General features: G+C 38.6%; 1 protein-coding gene across 26 annotated transcripts in view; it reads right to left on the minus strand.

Moving 5' to 3' along the window:
* The window catches only part of LRRFIP1 (LRR binding FLII interacting protein 1), a 111992-nt gene that overhangs the window by 9888 nt on the left and 87921 nt on the right, over window positions 1–14183 (minus strand). For 14 of the 26 annotated variants that reach the window (XM_040602797.1, XM_040602793.1, XM_040602803.1 and 11 more), the window contains 8 exons: window positions 13274–13306; window positions 12307–12432; window positions 8756–8926; window positions 7711–7803; window positions 7136–7228; window positions 5876–5968; window positions 5283–5424; window positions 143–3643 (listed from right to left, as the gene is read on the minus strand). In XM_040602797.1, coding sequence (XP_040458731.1) covers window positions 1533–3643; window positions 5283–5424; window positions 5876–5968; window positions 7136–7228; window positions 7711–7803; window positions 8756–8926; window positions 12307–12432; window positions 13274–13306 — 2862 coding nt within the window. In that variant the 3' untranslated portion in view covers window positions 143–1532. Of the gene's footprint in view, window positions 1–142; window positions 3644–5282; window positions 5425–5875; window positions 5969–7135; window positions 7229–7710; window positions 7804–8755; window positions 8927–11095; window positions 11168–12306; window positions 12433–13273; window positions 13307–14183 lie in introns of those variants that run through there. The other 12 variants (XM_040602814.1, XM_040602801.1, XM_040602811.1 and 9 more) reach the window with 7 other exon arrangements.

Genomic DNA, 14183 nt, shown 5'->3' on the forward strand with positions numbered 1-14183 from the left:
TGACTGTTCCCAGTAAAACAGCTCTTCTAGTTATGTAGCACAACACCGTAAATTTAACAAAGCTGCAGAAAAATGTATTTGACACGATACAGATTTAAATAAATATTTATGCAGATTTATAAACAGTGCTCTAGACAGGCAATTGAAAGTATAAAATACGTTTATTTCAATTATATACAGCTCAGTACATTTTGATATACATCTTCAAATTTTGCAGTCTGTGCTTCATCAACTGTGTAACATCAACACAAAGTACAGCCTTCCATAGCCCCCTCCCCAGCTCCTCAATCCCCATTTCCCTGGGACATTCATTGCTTAAAAAATTCATTTAACCTTGTTTTAAGTATGCAAAATATGCATACTTAAAATACGCACCCCAAACACTATCAATGATGCAAGAAAAAATATACCAATGGAATCAGAGGGTCTAATCAATACCAGCAATTCAAAGCAATCCAGCTTTTCAAAAAGGCATGGGGGCTAGTATACACAACAATCGTCTTTGGTCCAATATCCAACAAGAATTAAGACATGCAAAGTCATCTTCTTTCCAGAAAGGAAGAGGTAAGAATTTTTCAGAGACAAAAACATTCTTTCAGAATCATAGTTTTCAAAAAAAAATACAATGCAGTAAGGAAATGCAACTTTAAACAAAAATATACTTGGAAAAATAGATATTTAATATATTCATAGCTAGGCAGTACTTGATAGCAAGTTGAAGTACACATTAAAGTGTATATTGACACTTTCTTCAGAAAAAATAAACCCATGTGAGACATGGTGCAAAAGGCCTATTGTGGTACAAAGTGCCTAGAAGAAGTAAACATGTATATATTCATTCCTTTCAGCAAACTAAGACCTGTATGTTACATTTTCCTCAAACTGTTCTTCCAAAGTGTTTAGACTATGCAGATTCACAGTGATCTAACTATACTTTGGAATATGACCATATTAGAAATACACACCAAGTGGAATAAGAGTATCTTTTCCACAGTAAAAAATAAATTGGTTCCAAGGCTTTAATAATGCAGAAAGAAGTTTCAACATCAGATCAGTGTTGCTGATCTACCGAGTTCCTTCATGAAGTGTTAATGTGCTTCCTGTAGACCTAATGCATGTAAGTACGCAGAAGTATGCATATAAGTACATTCAAGACACCTATCATCTAGGCTAGACAAAAATATCATTTCCTATAGAAATTCCTCAGCAGCAGTTATCCACACTAAAAGTACTTTAATTGCAAGACAGTCTGAATAGTTGATTTGCAAAGCTTGCTCTTTTGGTGATAAAACTTTTAACCTGAGAAACAGCAAACCAAACCCACGCACGTTTACTTATGGCTAGGTATGTCAGTGAATAATTTAATACTTGCATAATTACCACTTCATATAACATTGTATTATGATGAGAGTTACCTATAAAGAAAAAACTTTAAGCGTATTCCTAAGGTCTGATGTATTGTGCAAAGTGCATGCTTCTGTACTGGGGCTGATCAAATGGCATATAACTCATGTAGTCTTGAGACTTTGAACTTACGATATTGTACAGTCATCTCTGGATTTACCCTTACCCCTTCTACCACCCTGCAAATCCTCCTTGCTTTCATCCTTGTTATTGTCAGCACTTTCCAAATCCTGTTCCAAAACTTTTTCATCTGGTATATTTCCCACTTTAGTAGAGTTTGATGATTTGATTTCATCTTCCATCACATCAGTCTTCTCATCAGTTTTCCATGATGATTCCCCTTGCAAGAGCCCTGTTTCTTCAAGCTCATCTCCTTCTTTATGCTGCAAGCTGTCATCTTCAGTCAAGGTGTCTTCAGTTTCTATTTTGTCTGTTCCTTCTCCAGCTTCACCTGTTTGGGCAATTTTTCCAACAGCACCATTTGCTCCACCACCCTCTTCTTTCTGTGTATCAGCTTTCTCTCCATCACATTTTTCACCAGTTTCTAGTATCTGTTTTGACTCCTCATCAAAATCAAATGCATCACCATCATCTTCCAGTCCTTCCTCTGCTTGACCCTCCAGTTCAACTTTTTCACTAACATTTTCATCCTGCTCTGCTTTCTGTGCCAGGGAATTATCTGCACCTTCCTCAGAAACAAATCCACCACCATGGTGGCCTGCAAGCTTTAAGTCTTGCTCATTTTCTTCCAGTGTTTCTTTATCAACTTTGTTTTCAGCAGTTACACTAACAACTACAGCTGACTCCTCTTTGGATTCACCTTCCTCTTGTTTAACTACATTCTGCACTTCGTGGTCTAAAGGGGTATTTTTCTCTCCCACTGTATCCCCCATTGTTTCTTCATTACACTGAACTATTTGAACTTCTACCTCTGGCTTTAAATCTTCTACCCATTCTCTCCTACTTCCCTTTTCCTTCCCAGACTCATCCCCTGTTTCCAATTCTGACTTCTTAATTTTGTCATCTAAAAGACTTGGGTCTAAACTGGTTTCCTGAGCCATCGCCTCCTTCACAACGTCTGTGTCTGGCTCTGCCTGCTGCAGCACACTTTCTTTTCCCTCAGTAATACAGCCTACAGCCTCCACAGATGCCTTATCTTGCCTACCTGTTCCTGCAGAATCTGAACACATCTCTAACTCTTTTACTAATACTGCCTTCTGTCTGTCCATCTGAGCTGTAGCATTTTCAAGCTCAGTTTTATTTTGCGTGTTTTGTTCCTCTGATGATGCTGAAGAACTGTCCTCTGAAAAAACTGGTTGGATATGTGCCTGATGTCCTCCACCTTCCTTTTCAATTGTATCTGCTGGGACACCACTTTCACATCGTTGTGTCTCCTCCAAACCCACAGACTCCGTTTCCCTTGTCTGAATCTGAGCTGCGTTTCCAACCTCATTTTCTTCTTCAGCTCTATAACCTGCCGTTTCATCAGTTCTTGCATCAGTGCAGCCTTTGCTTTCAGCAAGTTTTTCTTCCAAGACATTTGTAACCTTGTTTTCAGCACTTTCTTCTGAATGCTGGAGTTCTTCAGTGTGACTCTCCACATTTACCTCTTTGCTAAGCATGCCTGCTAGTGTAATCTCTGGTAGCCCTGCCTGGTCAGAAACCAGCTCACAGCTCTCACTTGTAATGTCAGCTTCTTGATCCATTTCATTATCACTCAAGGCACACCTAGTTTTAAGATCCTCTTGTTCTTCCTGTTTGGGTGCAGCGTATTCCAGTTCATGCTCTGTACTGAAGTCACCATGCATTTCCTGAGGAGTCTCAAAAATCCGATGAACTTGCAGAGCACCCAGATCAGAGTTCTGATTTATCCTTGCATTTAAGTCACAGTGTTCAGCCTCCATACTAACAGGCTGCTGGACTGCTGTGCCTGCAGACTCTGTCACCTTTCTCAAATCATCTGTGTCACTACCATCATTTGAAGAAGTGCTCCCTGATACACGTTCAGTAAGGCTTACGATTTGTTCTGTACACCTACTGTCTGATAACATCACTGTTGACAAGGCATCACATTCTTCAACCATTTTTTCTGCCTTTGCATTTTCATCAGCATGCAATGTCTGTACTTCCTGCTCCTCAGACTCCTCTCTGTGTTCCTCATGCTCAGTATTCTGCAAGATTTCTCTTTTCCCCACATCCTCCAAAATCTCATTTTTCATGTCCACTTCATTGGCTTTGCCTAAAAGACCATTGAGAAAGTTGAAGGGACCAGACCACTCCACTTACCGCCCCATTTAAAACCCGAAAGAGAATGAATCAAAGAATAGGTTAATAAGAGATCAGCTTTTGCCAATTACGTGAGGCAAAGCAGCGATTGAATTAGTAAGGGTCTGGGGTTTTTGATCAGTGAAATTCACCACCACCCTCTCAAAGCAAGAAGTCTCTGGTGCTGGCTTGTATCTTCATAAAGTAAAAAATTTATGCTCTTGGCTGTGTGAATTACAGCTTTTGTAGATGAGAACAACTGTTTCAAGCAGTGCAATTTAACAGTAATACCTGCAGATGTAACACTAGAAGTAAAGATGATTTTTCCCTCAGCACTGCTCTCTACAGCTTTAACCCTCACACCACTTTATGCATGCAGGAATGTCTGATGCCATTATAATGAAGCAATGAAAGATTATTCTGTAATATTTTGCTCTTAAGTATCATAAACAGGCATCATCACTGATGCATCATGACAAACTGAACATAAAATCTGATTGGCAAGCAAATGGTTCAGCTGTTTAGCATTACCAACACCAATCAAAGCTCAGGTACTTAGTGGCCCTTACAGCCACTTCATCCACACAAAGTGATGGGAACTTCTGTGGGGTTTTTTGGATATAAACTTTACCTTTTTTTTTTTTTATTTTAGGTAACAGCTTTTCTTCAACTTAGATTTAGAAGCAACGGATATAAAAACAAATGTTTGTGGTTTCAGCAGTTAGCTTTTGGGTCTATGTTGTAGCTATTTCAAAAAAACAGGATAAGGAGAGTTAGAAAACATATTACACTTAAAAATACACCCTTACCTTGGTTTTCGTGTTCTGTATTGTTTCCACACAAAAACTGATTAAGAAAAAACAGCTCGAAGCAAGGTAACTTGCATTTACAACAGTTGGCTGCCTGTTGCTATTTATTAGCATGTTCATTTAGAAAAACAAACAAACCCCCCCCCCCCCAACCAAATGTATTATTTCCTTTCCTTACACTAGTATAAAAGTTTCAGAGTGGCCATTCACCACAACTGTGTAAAAAGAATGTTTTTGCCAACCAGATTTCTCCTTCCTAATGCTATCCATCTTGTTTCTGTTCTTTGAATTTAAGTGTTAAACCAACAAGTAAAAAATGTGTAAGTATTATGATTAACTGCTTAATAGTACAGCACTGTTGTTCAGCAGACACTTGCAGTTCTCCTGTATATCAATGAACCAACGTACAAGTTCTTTATAGGAAACTAAAAAGCTTTTTTTCCTGATTCTTTAAGGTATGTGCTGAAAAATATTGCACAACAGTAGGATTATTCTGTGACAATTTTCAGATTCAGGGTTTAAATAGTAATCTCAATGATGGCTACTTATCTGTAATGGAATATTTGTACTTTCGTCCTTTGTTGCCTTGAATGGGAAATGAACCCTGCCTTTGCAGGAAACTGCACAACATACTTGAAGTGGCAATCGATATTAAGCAGAAAAATGCACAGGAAGTGATTCAACAAGTAGCATGCTGCGTGATGCGTTAATTGTCCCACTAACAAACGCCCAAACTCCAAGCAAAGATGAATGAATGGATGGATGGACAGACAGGAAGACATGAAGGGACAATACAGCACTTACCTAGCGTCCCATCTCCTCCTGCCTTTAATGCCTGAGTTGTGCCTGGAACAGTCTTGGAAGAATCCAAGTGTCCTTCATTATCAGGAATGTCTGACGTCTCCCCGTTGGTGGCTATGTCAGAGTCTGGGATTATTCCATGTTTCTGTGGAGAAGCAAAAGCAATGCTTTAGAGCCTGCTGCTCAGAAAGGGGAGGATTGTTCAAGTGTTCTTGATATTCTGAATAAACAATTGCTTTAATTGCTCCATTAAACATGGCTGGAAGTCAGAAAAGAGCACAGAATATTACAGTTCTCAGTTTAGCCTTTATGATAGAAAGCATGTGATCCCAGGTTTTTTGTAAATGTAAATCTGCTGCATAAAGTGTCCCTCAGAGAAGCATCTCCCACAAAAGCAACTACTTAATACTATAGTCTATACTAAAAGCTCACAGTCAATATTAGAGGGAAGGACTTCATACTGAAAACCCCTGAAATAGCAACTTACAGGAAACATGGAATCGCTGCTAGTGAGCTAGATTTAAGTTTTCTGCAAAAACACACAGGAGGAAAAGGTCAACAGTGGAATATAAGTTTATTTTATTCCTCTTGCATACCTTCAGTTGCTCCTTCAGCACAACCACTTCATCTCTAAGGTCATCCCGCTCACTCCTTATGGAATCAAAGAAATCTTTCTGCCTCTCTAACGCCTGAGTTCCCAACACAGACAGAGGGCGAGGAGATACGAAGAAAGGAAGGGAGACAAGTAAAGACCATGAAAAGCAAGTGTAAACAAGCATGAGTAGATTTAAGATATTCGCAGACTGATGGAATCAGCATGTATGAAAAAGGTAAAGTTTACAGGTTAAAGGACCAAGTTTACAAACACACAGATAAGCTTCAAATCCAAGAAATGCACAGCTTATTCAATAACCAGGAATTCCTGCTAAAGACATCCAGAGTCCAATCTTTCATTAGGGATCCTTCAAATGAGGATCCACTTTTCATTCTTCTCTGCTAGACAAGTTAATTCATGTCCTTATTACTTCAACACACACATTGAAAACCCAGTGCCATTCCCAAGTGTTAATAGAAGGGAATGAAAGTGGATTTTAATAGCCCTTTTATTCCATGGGCTACCACCATGGGTGCAGTAGATCTCAATTAATTTGCAAGCTGCCATTAAGTCATCTTTAGACTGGGATGTACCATGTGCAAATGCATATTTTGCTACTGAATCCCCCCCAATAGGTCTATGTAAGTACAAACGGAACAGAAACAGAAATTAGACAATTTTGAGTTGCAAGTTGCTGGACATCGTAAGCACGGGCAAGTTACCAGATTTCTTTCTCTTATATTCAGAAAGTCTTTCAGTGCCCATGGTTAGAAAAGAAAGCCATGCTTTTCTTTAAGAGTGGGTTTCCATTTGGCTTTGATAGAGTGTGGGAAGGGATGAGAAGCAAGGGAGACATGCAGGCTTTCATCCCAATAGCCCATAAATAGCTCTGTTGCGTCTTCATCCCACTCCAGTTTCTGCTCAGTCTGCAGATTACATCTGAATAAGCGAAAATTCAGTGCTGATGGAATTGCGTTATAAATAGCACTTCCTTTCTCAATATGGCAAATACAAATTATGCACCACAGCAAATAAATTACCCTAGGTTTTGAAATCAGACCAGCTGCTAAATTCTTCTTGGATTTTATGATACTGGCCAAAGACAAAATTTGCTATTTGCTAGTTCATGGGTAATTTAGTAAGACAGCCACACCAAGCAAGGTCACTGAGGAGGATTTTATTCATGAGGTTTTGCAAAAGCAGGATCAGCTGGAGAATGACAGTGCCACTCTGAATGCATTTCAGAAGCTGACAGTCCTACCCCTATTTTTTTGTCTTTCCACTCTATTGTCTCCTGAAGATCAGAAATTTCCCTGACATAGCTCTGCTGTTTCTGTTGCAGCTGTTGGATTTCCTGAGAGACGGGAGCAAAACAAGAAGACAGAAAGCAGGTAACAGATTAACAAAGAAGGTCAAGATTGCAGTGATGCCAAAGAATGAAAAAAGTCAGGTGCTAAAGAGTATCTGCATGCACAGGTTCACAGTTTCTGACATCTCAGCTAAGCCTATACTCCTGAAAATAATCTTACTGTCCATGAAATAACTTAAAACAAGTTAGACCATTCCATCAGTTTCCCCTGCATCTCCACAAACAGCTGTTCAAAACACAGCTTGTATCATCTTACGGACAAGGCAAAACAGTCCAACTTCAGATAATACTTATGAAAGTATTATTTCCATTAGCCAGCTCTGAACCTGTTCAGCCTGACATACTAAGATTTCTTCAGGTGAGATATTTGAGTAGGGAATAAAATTCTCCATGCTTCACCTTCTACACTCCTACTGCTAACCGGCAACACACCAATCAAAGAAGTCATAAAAAAAAAAGTTACTTACTGCAAGCATTTCTTCTCTTTGCTTCAAAGCCTCTTTGATTTCTGTGAACTGAAACTGCAATATGCTATGAGCATGCTTCTCCCTCTCAAATTCCTATGAATAATGAAATATTAATTACATTTTTATTAATCAAAAATAGCATCCCACAGGAAAAAAGAGAAAATAAGCCTAAACACAATGAAAATGTTTACTACAATGCAATTCTTGAATATTCCTCTAATCACAGTCCCACAAGAGTACATTTTTTATCTTATTTGTCCTTTTTTCAAGAAAGTATTATTCCATGAAATATAGAAATGACAGACATAGTTTAGCCAGTTTCATAAGCTAGGCAGCAGGCTGGCCATCAATAGCTCTTACACTTAAGTCCTACAGACTTCAGAGATGAATGGATGGGAATTTAACCCAATCTTTCTACACAGCTGTGTCCTAAAAGTTACCTAGACATTGTGGACTCTAAAAAACCAAAACACCAAAATAACCCCCCACACTATCTTCTAGGAACTATGTGTTTTGAAGTGCACTAGGTCAAATGCCCCAAGCTAAAATGCCAGTTCTGAACAGCTAACATAAGCCACAGCTTTATTATTTAACACCAACTCACTGTCAGATGCTGCACGTAAAACTTAACAACACTCAACCACATAGCTGCCTTAACTATATAAACTGCACAACTCTCTCAGAGGGCTTTGGAAGAGACTCTCTAAAAATGCTCCAGAAGTCACTATGAACAAATCTTTTGTATTTATTTTAAAAATGGAATATAAAAGGACATGTGATAATATCAATGTAGCTTTACTATATAAAACATTTCTTCACTTCTTCAGCAATTGCTTTATAACACAGGAACTTAGGGATGATTCCCATATTTACGATCACAAAACACACGATGTGCTGCTATTCCACTTGCTTTAACAATAACTAAACAGTTTAAATAAAACTTATTTAAAATCTTGAATAGTAATTAAGTTGTCTCCTCCCAAAGGTCTCTGCTCCCCGCCCCAACACCCCTCTGTTAAATAACATGCCATAGGTATATACATACTTTACTTTTTTCTTCATATTGCCGCCTGGATTCTGCCAGCTGTTCTTCTAACTCTAAGAGTGCATCCTTCAGGGTATCTACTTGGTACATAAAATTTGTTTTTTCATTGTCTAGTTGAGCATTTGACACCATAGCCTTTTTATACTTCTCTTCAACTTCGGCTAGAGAGTCCTGCAAAGAATAAGCAGCTACAGAGTCAGTTATAAAGGACACTTTGCCAGTCAAGACCTTCAACAAGAAAATTAAATACTAAACCACAAGAATGTTAATTTCTCCTATGGAAACCAACGCCAATCATGTGCTAGAGAGGCTTACCCACTTTCTCAAGGTGAGGATGGCCTCCCCTCTGTTCCCACCAGACTTCTGTCTACAAGCAAGGAACCTTACCTCAGGATGGTAAAACGTTTCCTGTTCTCTGCTGCTTCAGCTTCTGCCTTCTCAGGGTTTTCTTCCTTCCTCCTCCCCCCGCCCCTGCATACTGGCAGCTCAAAGCAGCTGCTCGAGATGACAAATTGGAATTTATTTTTTTTTTTAAAGGTAAACTGGCCTTGATATAAGATCATTTTAGATGCCTTAGGCCTGAAATTAACGCATTTCACAGAAATTTCAGGGATCCCTGCAGTGTGAGAACCAGTAAATACACTGACTCAGGAATTAGAATTTGCTGTGAAAAAGCTGCAGCTTTTGTGACCTGATGCATCATTTTTCATTAGGTTTCCTATCTCACAACCCTTCTTCACAAATTTACTCTAAGATACAATACCCAGTGTCTTGAAAACCCCTCCTATCAACTTGACCTGAATATAAGATACGGAGATATTTATAAAAACAAATGATGGCAAAATAAAGATCAAGATGATTTTCCATATCGTGTGGTCAAATTTTGCACTATTTTAATACAGAAATAAAAGTGTTACATAAACAGTGCCAATACACAAACAAGGAGGACACTCACATCAACATTTTAGTTTAGAGGTCAAGCAACTTCTCTTGGAACTTAAGTAATTCTAATAATTCCATCTAAAAGCAGAGGTGAGTTTCATATACTTCCTTTAACACGGGTGACAGTTATGAGACAAAATTAAGTCTGAATCAGTTTAGTTCACATTTCTATTAACAAATAAGATAATTTGTCTTTAAGGACATGAATTTGTACAGCTCCAAACACAAACTGTGTTTTGGTGCACTTTCCAGCCCAAGGATGAGAAACACCAAGCACAGGAAAGCCACCAGGATTTGGAAACGGCCGTATAATCCAGCCTCAGAAATTTGCTGAAAAGGAAGTATATGCAAGTTAGAAGTTAAGGCAGTTGCTGCACCACTCCTCCAGCATGCTGTTGTGTTGCCTTAGCATCAAGCGATGCAGCCTAGGTACAAATCACCACAAAAGGCAGCCTAAGGGACATGAACTGAAAAGCGCCCTGCAAGTTTTATGTAGTGTGATTATTTTGCTGCACCTGCTACACAGTGATCAGTGGAAAAAACAGATTTTACAGGAAAAGGGCCAAACTCCTCTTTTTCCATTGACAACTCAAGATGGCAGCATCTTCACCTGTCACAGCACCGAGCAGATGACACAGTCTGCAATTAATGCTGATAAACGCTGCATTACACACTTGGATTTCTACACACATATTTGTAAGACTGCCTTTTCCAAAAAACGCAGCTGATGTTGCTGCTCACTTATGAAGCAGTGGTACACAGATGCACAAGTTAGTTGTTGCACGAAAACCCCTTTACAGCTTCATGGAAGTAGTAAGCACTCCTTTAGTGCCAACTGAGATAGAAGAGTGTGCATTCTTCACGTAACAAGCTTTGTTATATGGAGGTTTTTTTTACAATAATTGTTTAAGGGTGTCTTCTGTGATCTAAATATGAAAACAGAATGACAGTCGCCACCTCACACGCACAACTTTTGAAAGGCATGCTAGACCTTATCAAAACAAAAACATACAAGCTTTTAAACTCCAATTTTTTATAGCACTGCAGGACATGACTTCTAGTTCATCTTCCAATATTGGGAAGTTTCCTGGATTAGAAAACTATTAAAAAAACCCAATAATTTCAATTTGCTAACAAAATTATCACCTTCTCAAAACAATAAAAATGGCATGCAACAAATAGTAATCAGCAGCCTTTCAGTTAACATTTGGAAGCATTTCTCACCACAATCAGTCCAGGTCATAACAGATACTTTTCCAGTTAATGAGATGCTTTTCACACAATTTACAACCCCTCCCAGAAGCACAGCATGCAAGGTCAGTTCTAGGTCCCACACTGACTCTCTGAATGTTTAGCTAGTGTTAATGATCACATTCCCAGTCTGCAGTAAACCAGTACCTTCATTTCTTTCAGTCCCTGCATGTATTTGCCTTCTACATCCTGAATCTGGTCCTTTAACTCATAGATATCCTGAGAGAAACGGCGAGAAACATGAATGATGCCACTGAAACTAAGGGGCAGAAGTGCAGCTGAGAGGGAACAGCAAGTATGCAAAATTCTCATTTAAGTATTTCTACCACACAGATTAAGGGGTCTGATCCTAACCTGAAGCCTTGCCAGACATTGACATTTCTTGCTTAGAAGTTTATGCTAATTCTGCTCTTCTTGACTGGAAATCATGAAATCTTCAATGTTAAGGACAACACACAGACCCAGCTTCAAAGCCTCCAACAATTACCTACTCCAGCCATACAGCCCTTCTCAACTCCTTTCACTGATTATCACCCTCTTTGAGGAATTCTGGTATTAAGGGTGAGGGCTGCCAAAGCAAGCCTGAAACATCTGTACTAGAGATACAGGAAAGACTATGAAAACTGTATGTCACACAAAATTTAATTGTAAGCCCTATTTCACACTGTCTCTTCTCTTTTGTCCTTGGTCACCAGCAAATGGCTCTCTTTCAGCTGTTTCACAATGCTGAAACTGGAACAGACCTGCTTGTATCTGAAGTCCTAATACAAATTCCAGGTGTTTTAACTGGCTGCCATTTCAGAAGAGTTGCAAGTCACATGCATGAAGGTTAACCAAATTGAGATTCCCCATTTAAAATAGTCTTCAGGATGGAGCATTTAAAAACAGATTACAAAAACAATTTAGCTGTGGACTACTCAGAATAGCACCTGATACGAACACTGGATCACATAGTTATAGGCTATTCAAATGTGTCTAACTCCACGGAATCATGAATTAGATTACAAAATACAGCCCCCTCCTCAAATTAGCATCCAGTAAGTGCAGTGTTTCTTGCATTATTTCAGTCCTATCAGTGTGCTATATTGAGTCCACTTCCTATTTCATTACATTAGGATAAGATGTGTCTGTTATTATCAGCCTGTTCTGCTATCACATGCTGTAGGACTTTACCCAAATAATCCCGTGATACACACTAGCTTCCAGCAGCATCTCTCTAATAAAGCTATTCACTTGCCATTTACAGCATACGATTCATTTTGTCAGAACTAGCAGGAGTGGGAGACAAGCCAGTTTCTTTTTTGGAAAGAAGTCTAAAGGATATTTAATAATTTATGCTAGTCTGAAGTATTTCTCACCTTTATTTCTCTAATAGATGCTTCTGTATCAGCTGAGATGGATGTATCTCCACTGCCTCTTCGTGAAGAAGTCCCACCCAGAGAAGCTAAGGTAGCTGCTGATAAACTTGAGACAGTACGCGCTCCCTACAATTACACACAGTCAAAAATGGTTATAACTTTTTTTTCTAGATACATTGTTTTTTTGTATGTTTTTCGAGGGGTGGGGGGTGCGTGATTTTTTTTTTGATTTGAGGGGAAGGTTGTTTTTTGGTTTTGGTTTTGTTTTTTTTTTAATTACACACATTACACTAGCACTTGCACTTCTAAAGATTCTATTAAAATGTAGCTGTCTACCAAGAAAAATCAAAAGATCAAGATTTAACAAGGGAAACTAATGAGTAAAGGCAGATCAGATGTATTTAAGCACTACTGTTAAGAGGAGTTTGCACGACTCAGCTTCTAATAATTAATGCTTAATTAGACAAAATCTTTCTTTGGGGGCCAGTATCATCTTGCCAGATATTTTCAAAACTTGTAATAATACATTTTTTAGATGCTTTTGCCTACCTCTCAAGCTCCTCTCCTTTCATGGACATGTAGCTACTCTGCAGCAGTAGCCACATGAACTGTTTTACTGTACTGAGGGTTTGCATTAAGCCAATTTCTCACTACTGCAGTATCTTTTTTTATCATTATTTTTTTTTGCATAATACCATAACTACAATTAATAAACAAACACAGTATTCATGTGGCTTAGCCTAAAGTAATTTCAGCCAACTGCTGTTGATGGTCAACTACTTAACATCTGAATGACCAGAGGTTGAAAAGTTTGTCCTCAAAAACGCAGTAGTAGTAGAAGGCTCCTACAATTCAAATCCACAATGGATTTTATAGAAGATTTCTGTACATTTACTGTGAGTTCTACCTACGAAAAAGAACGTGAAGAAAGAACTATTGCGAGAATAATTCTTAAGATCCTTCTTACCTTCTCAAAGTCTTTTTCTGGCCTTTCCTCAATCTGTAAAACAAACATTTAGAGGGAATCATTAATATAATCAATAAAGGACAAAAGACGGCAGTAAGATATCACAAAGGGAATTCTTAAACCTGTAAAAAACTTCTCATTAGCAATTTCTAGCCCCTCAAAAACAGCCAGCTTGCTCAGAACAGCAGTGTCCTGGCTGTTCTCTCAGGGCGCAAGGCTGGATAATTCACCCCAAATGTCTAAGCAGTAGGTAATTAAATAGAATATACGTATTGATAAAAAACAATTTGGTCTATTAAGTAAGACAGAGGAATACTTTTTTCCCCCCTGGTATTCTACATCACAGTGTTTCAAACATGAAGATGGCAAGCATTCTATGAGTTAACAGTGCAAGAATACAGAGACTTACACAGGCATGAACTCAAAGCCACAGATATCTTTCCCTGGACATAAAGCCAGCTGCAGGCAACTGCTGTGCTGACATATGCAGCTACCCTTGTTTACTTTAGAACAATTTAAAAACATGCCTCAAATGAACCCCAAATAGCAATTTACTTAAGTAGAGAGGTTAAGTTTTTTTAACTGAAAGATCAAGAGATTTCCAGACCAAGTCAGCTTCTTGAAATTACATTTTTTTATGGCTCTTAATTTAAAAGAAAGGGCTACCTCTGAAGCCTGCTAGTACATTCCCCCCTGTTTCCAAAAGCAAGGTACCAAGTTAGACTTGAAGGTCTGTACTGTGTCTGCACCACTCCCAAAAGAACAGGGGAAAAAAAAATAAAGAAAAGAGAAAAAAAAGAAAAAAAAAATCTAAAGCTTAAATCTTCTGGTTAGTATTCTCTCCTTGCGACAAATGGTGACTGTGACTTCAAGCAAAGATCCAAGTAAGGCTGAGACTACAAAAACCCTT

The sequence above is a fragment of the Falco naumanni genome, chromosome 8, assembly GCF_017639655.2.
Source record: "Falco naumanni isolate bFalNau1 chromosome 8, bFalNau1.pat, whole genome shotgun sequence".
NCBI classification, from domain to species: Eukaryota; Metazoa; Chordata; class Aves; order Falconiformes; family Falconidae; genus Falco; species Falco naumanni.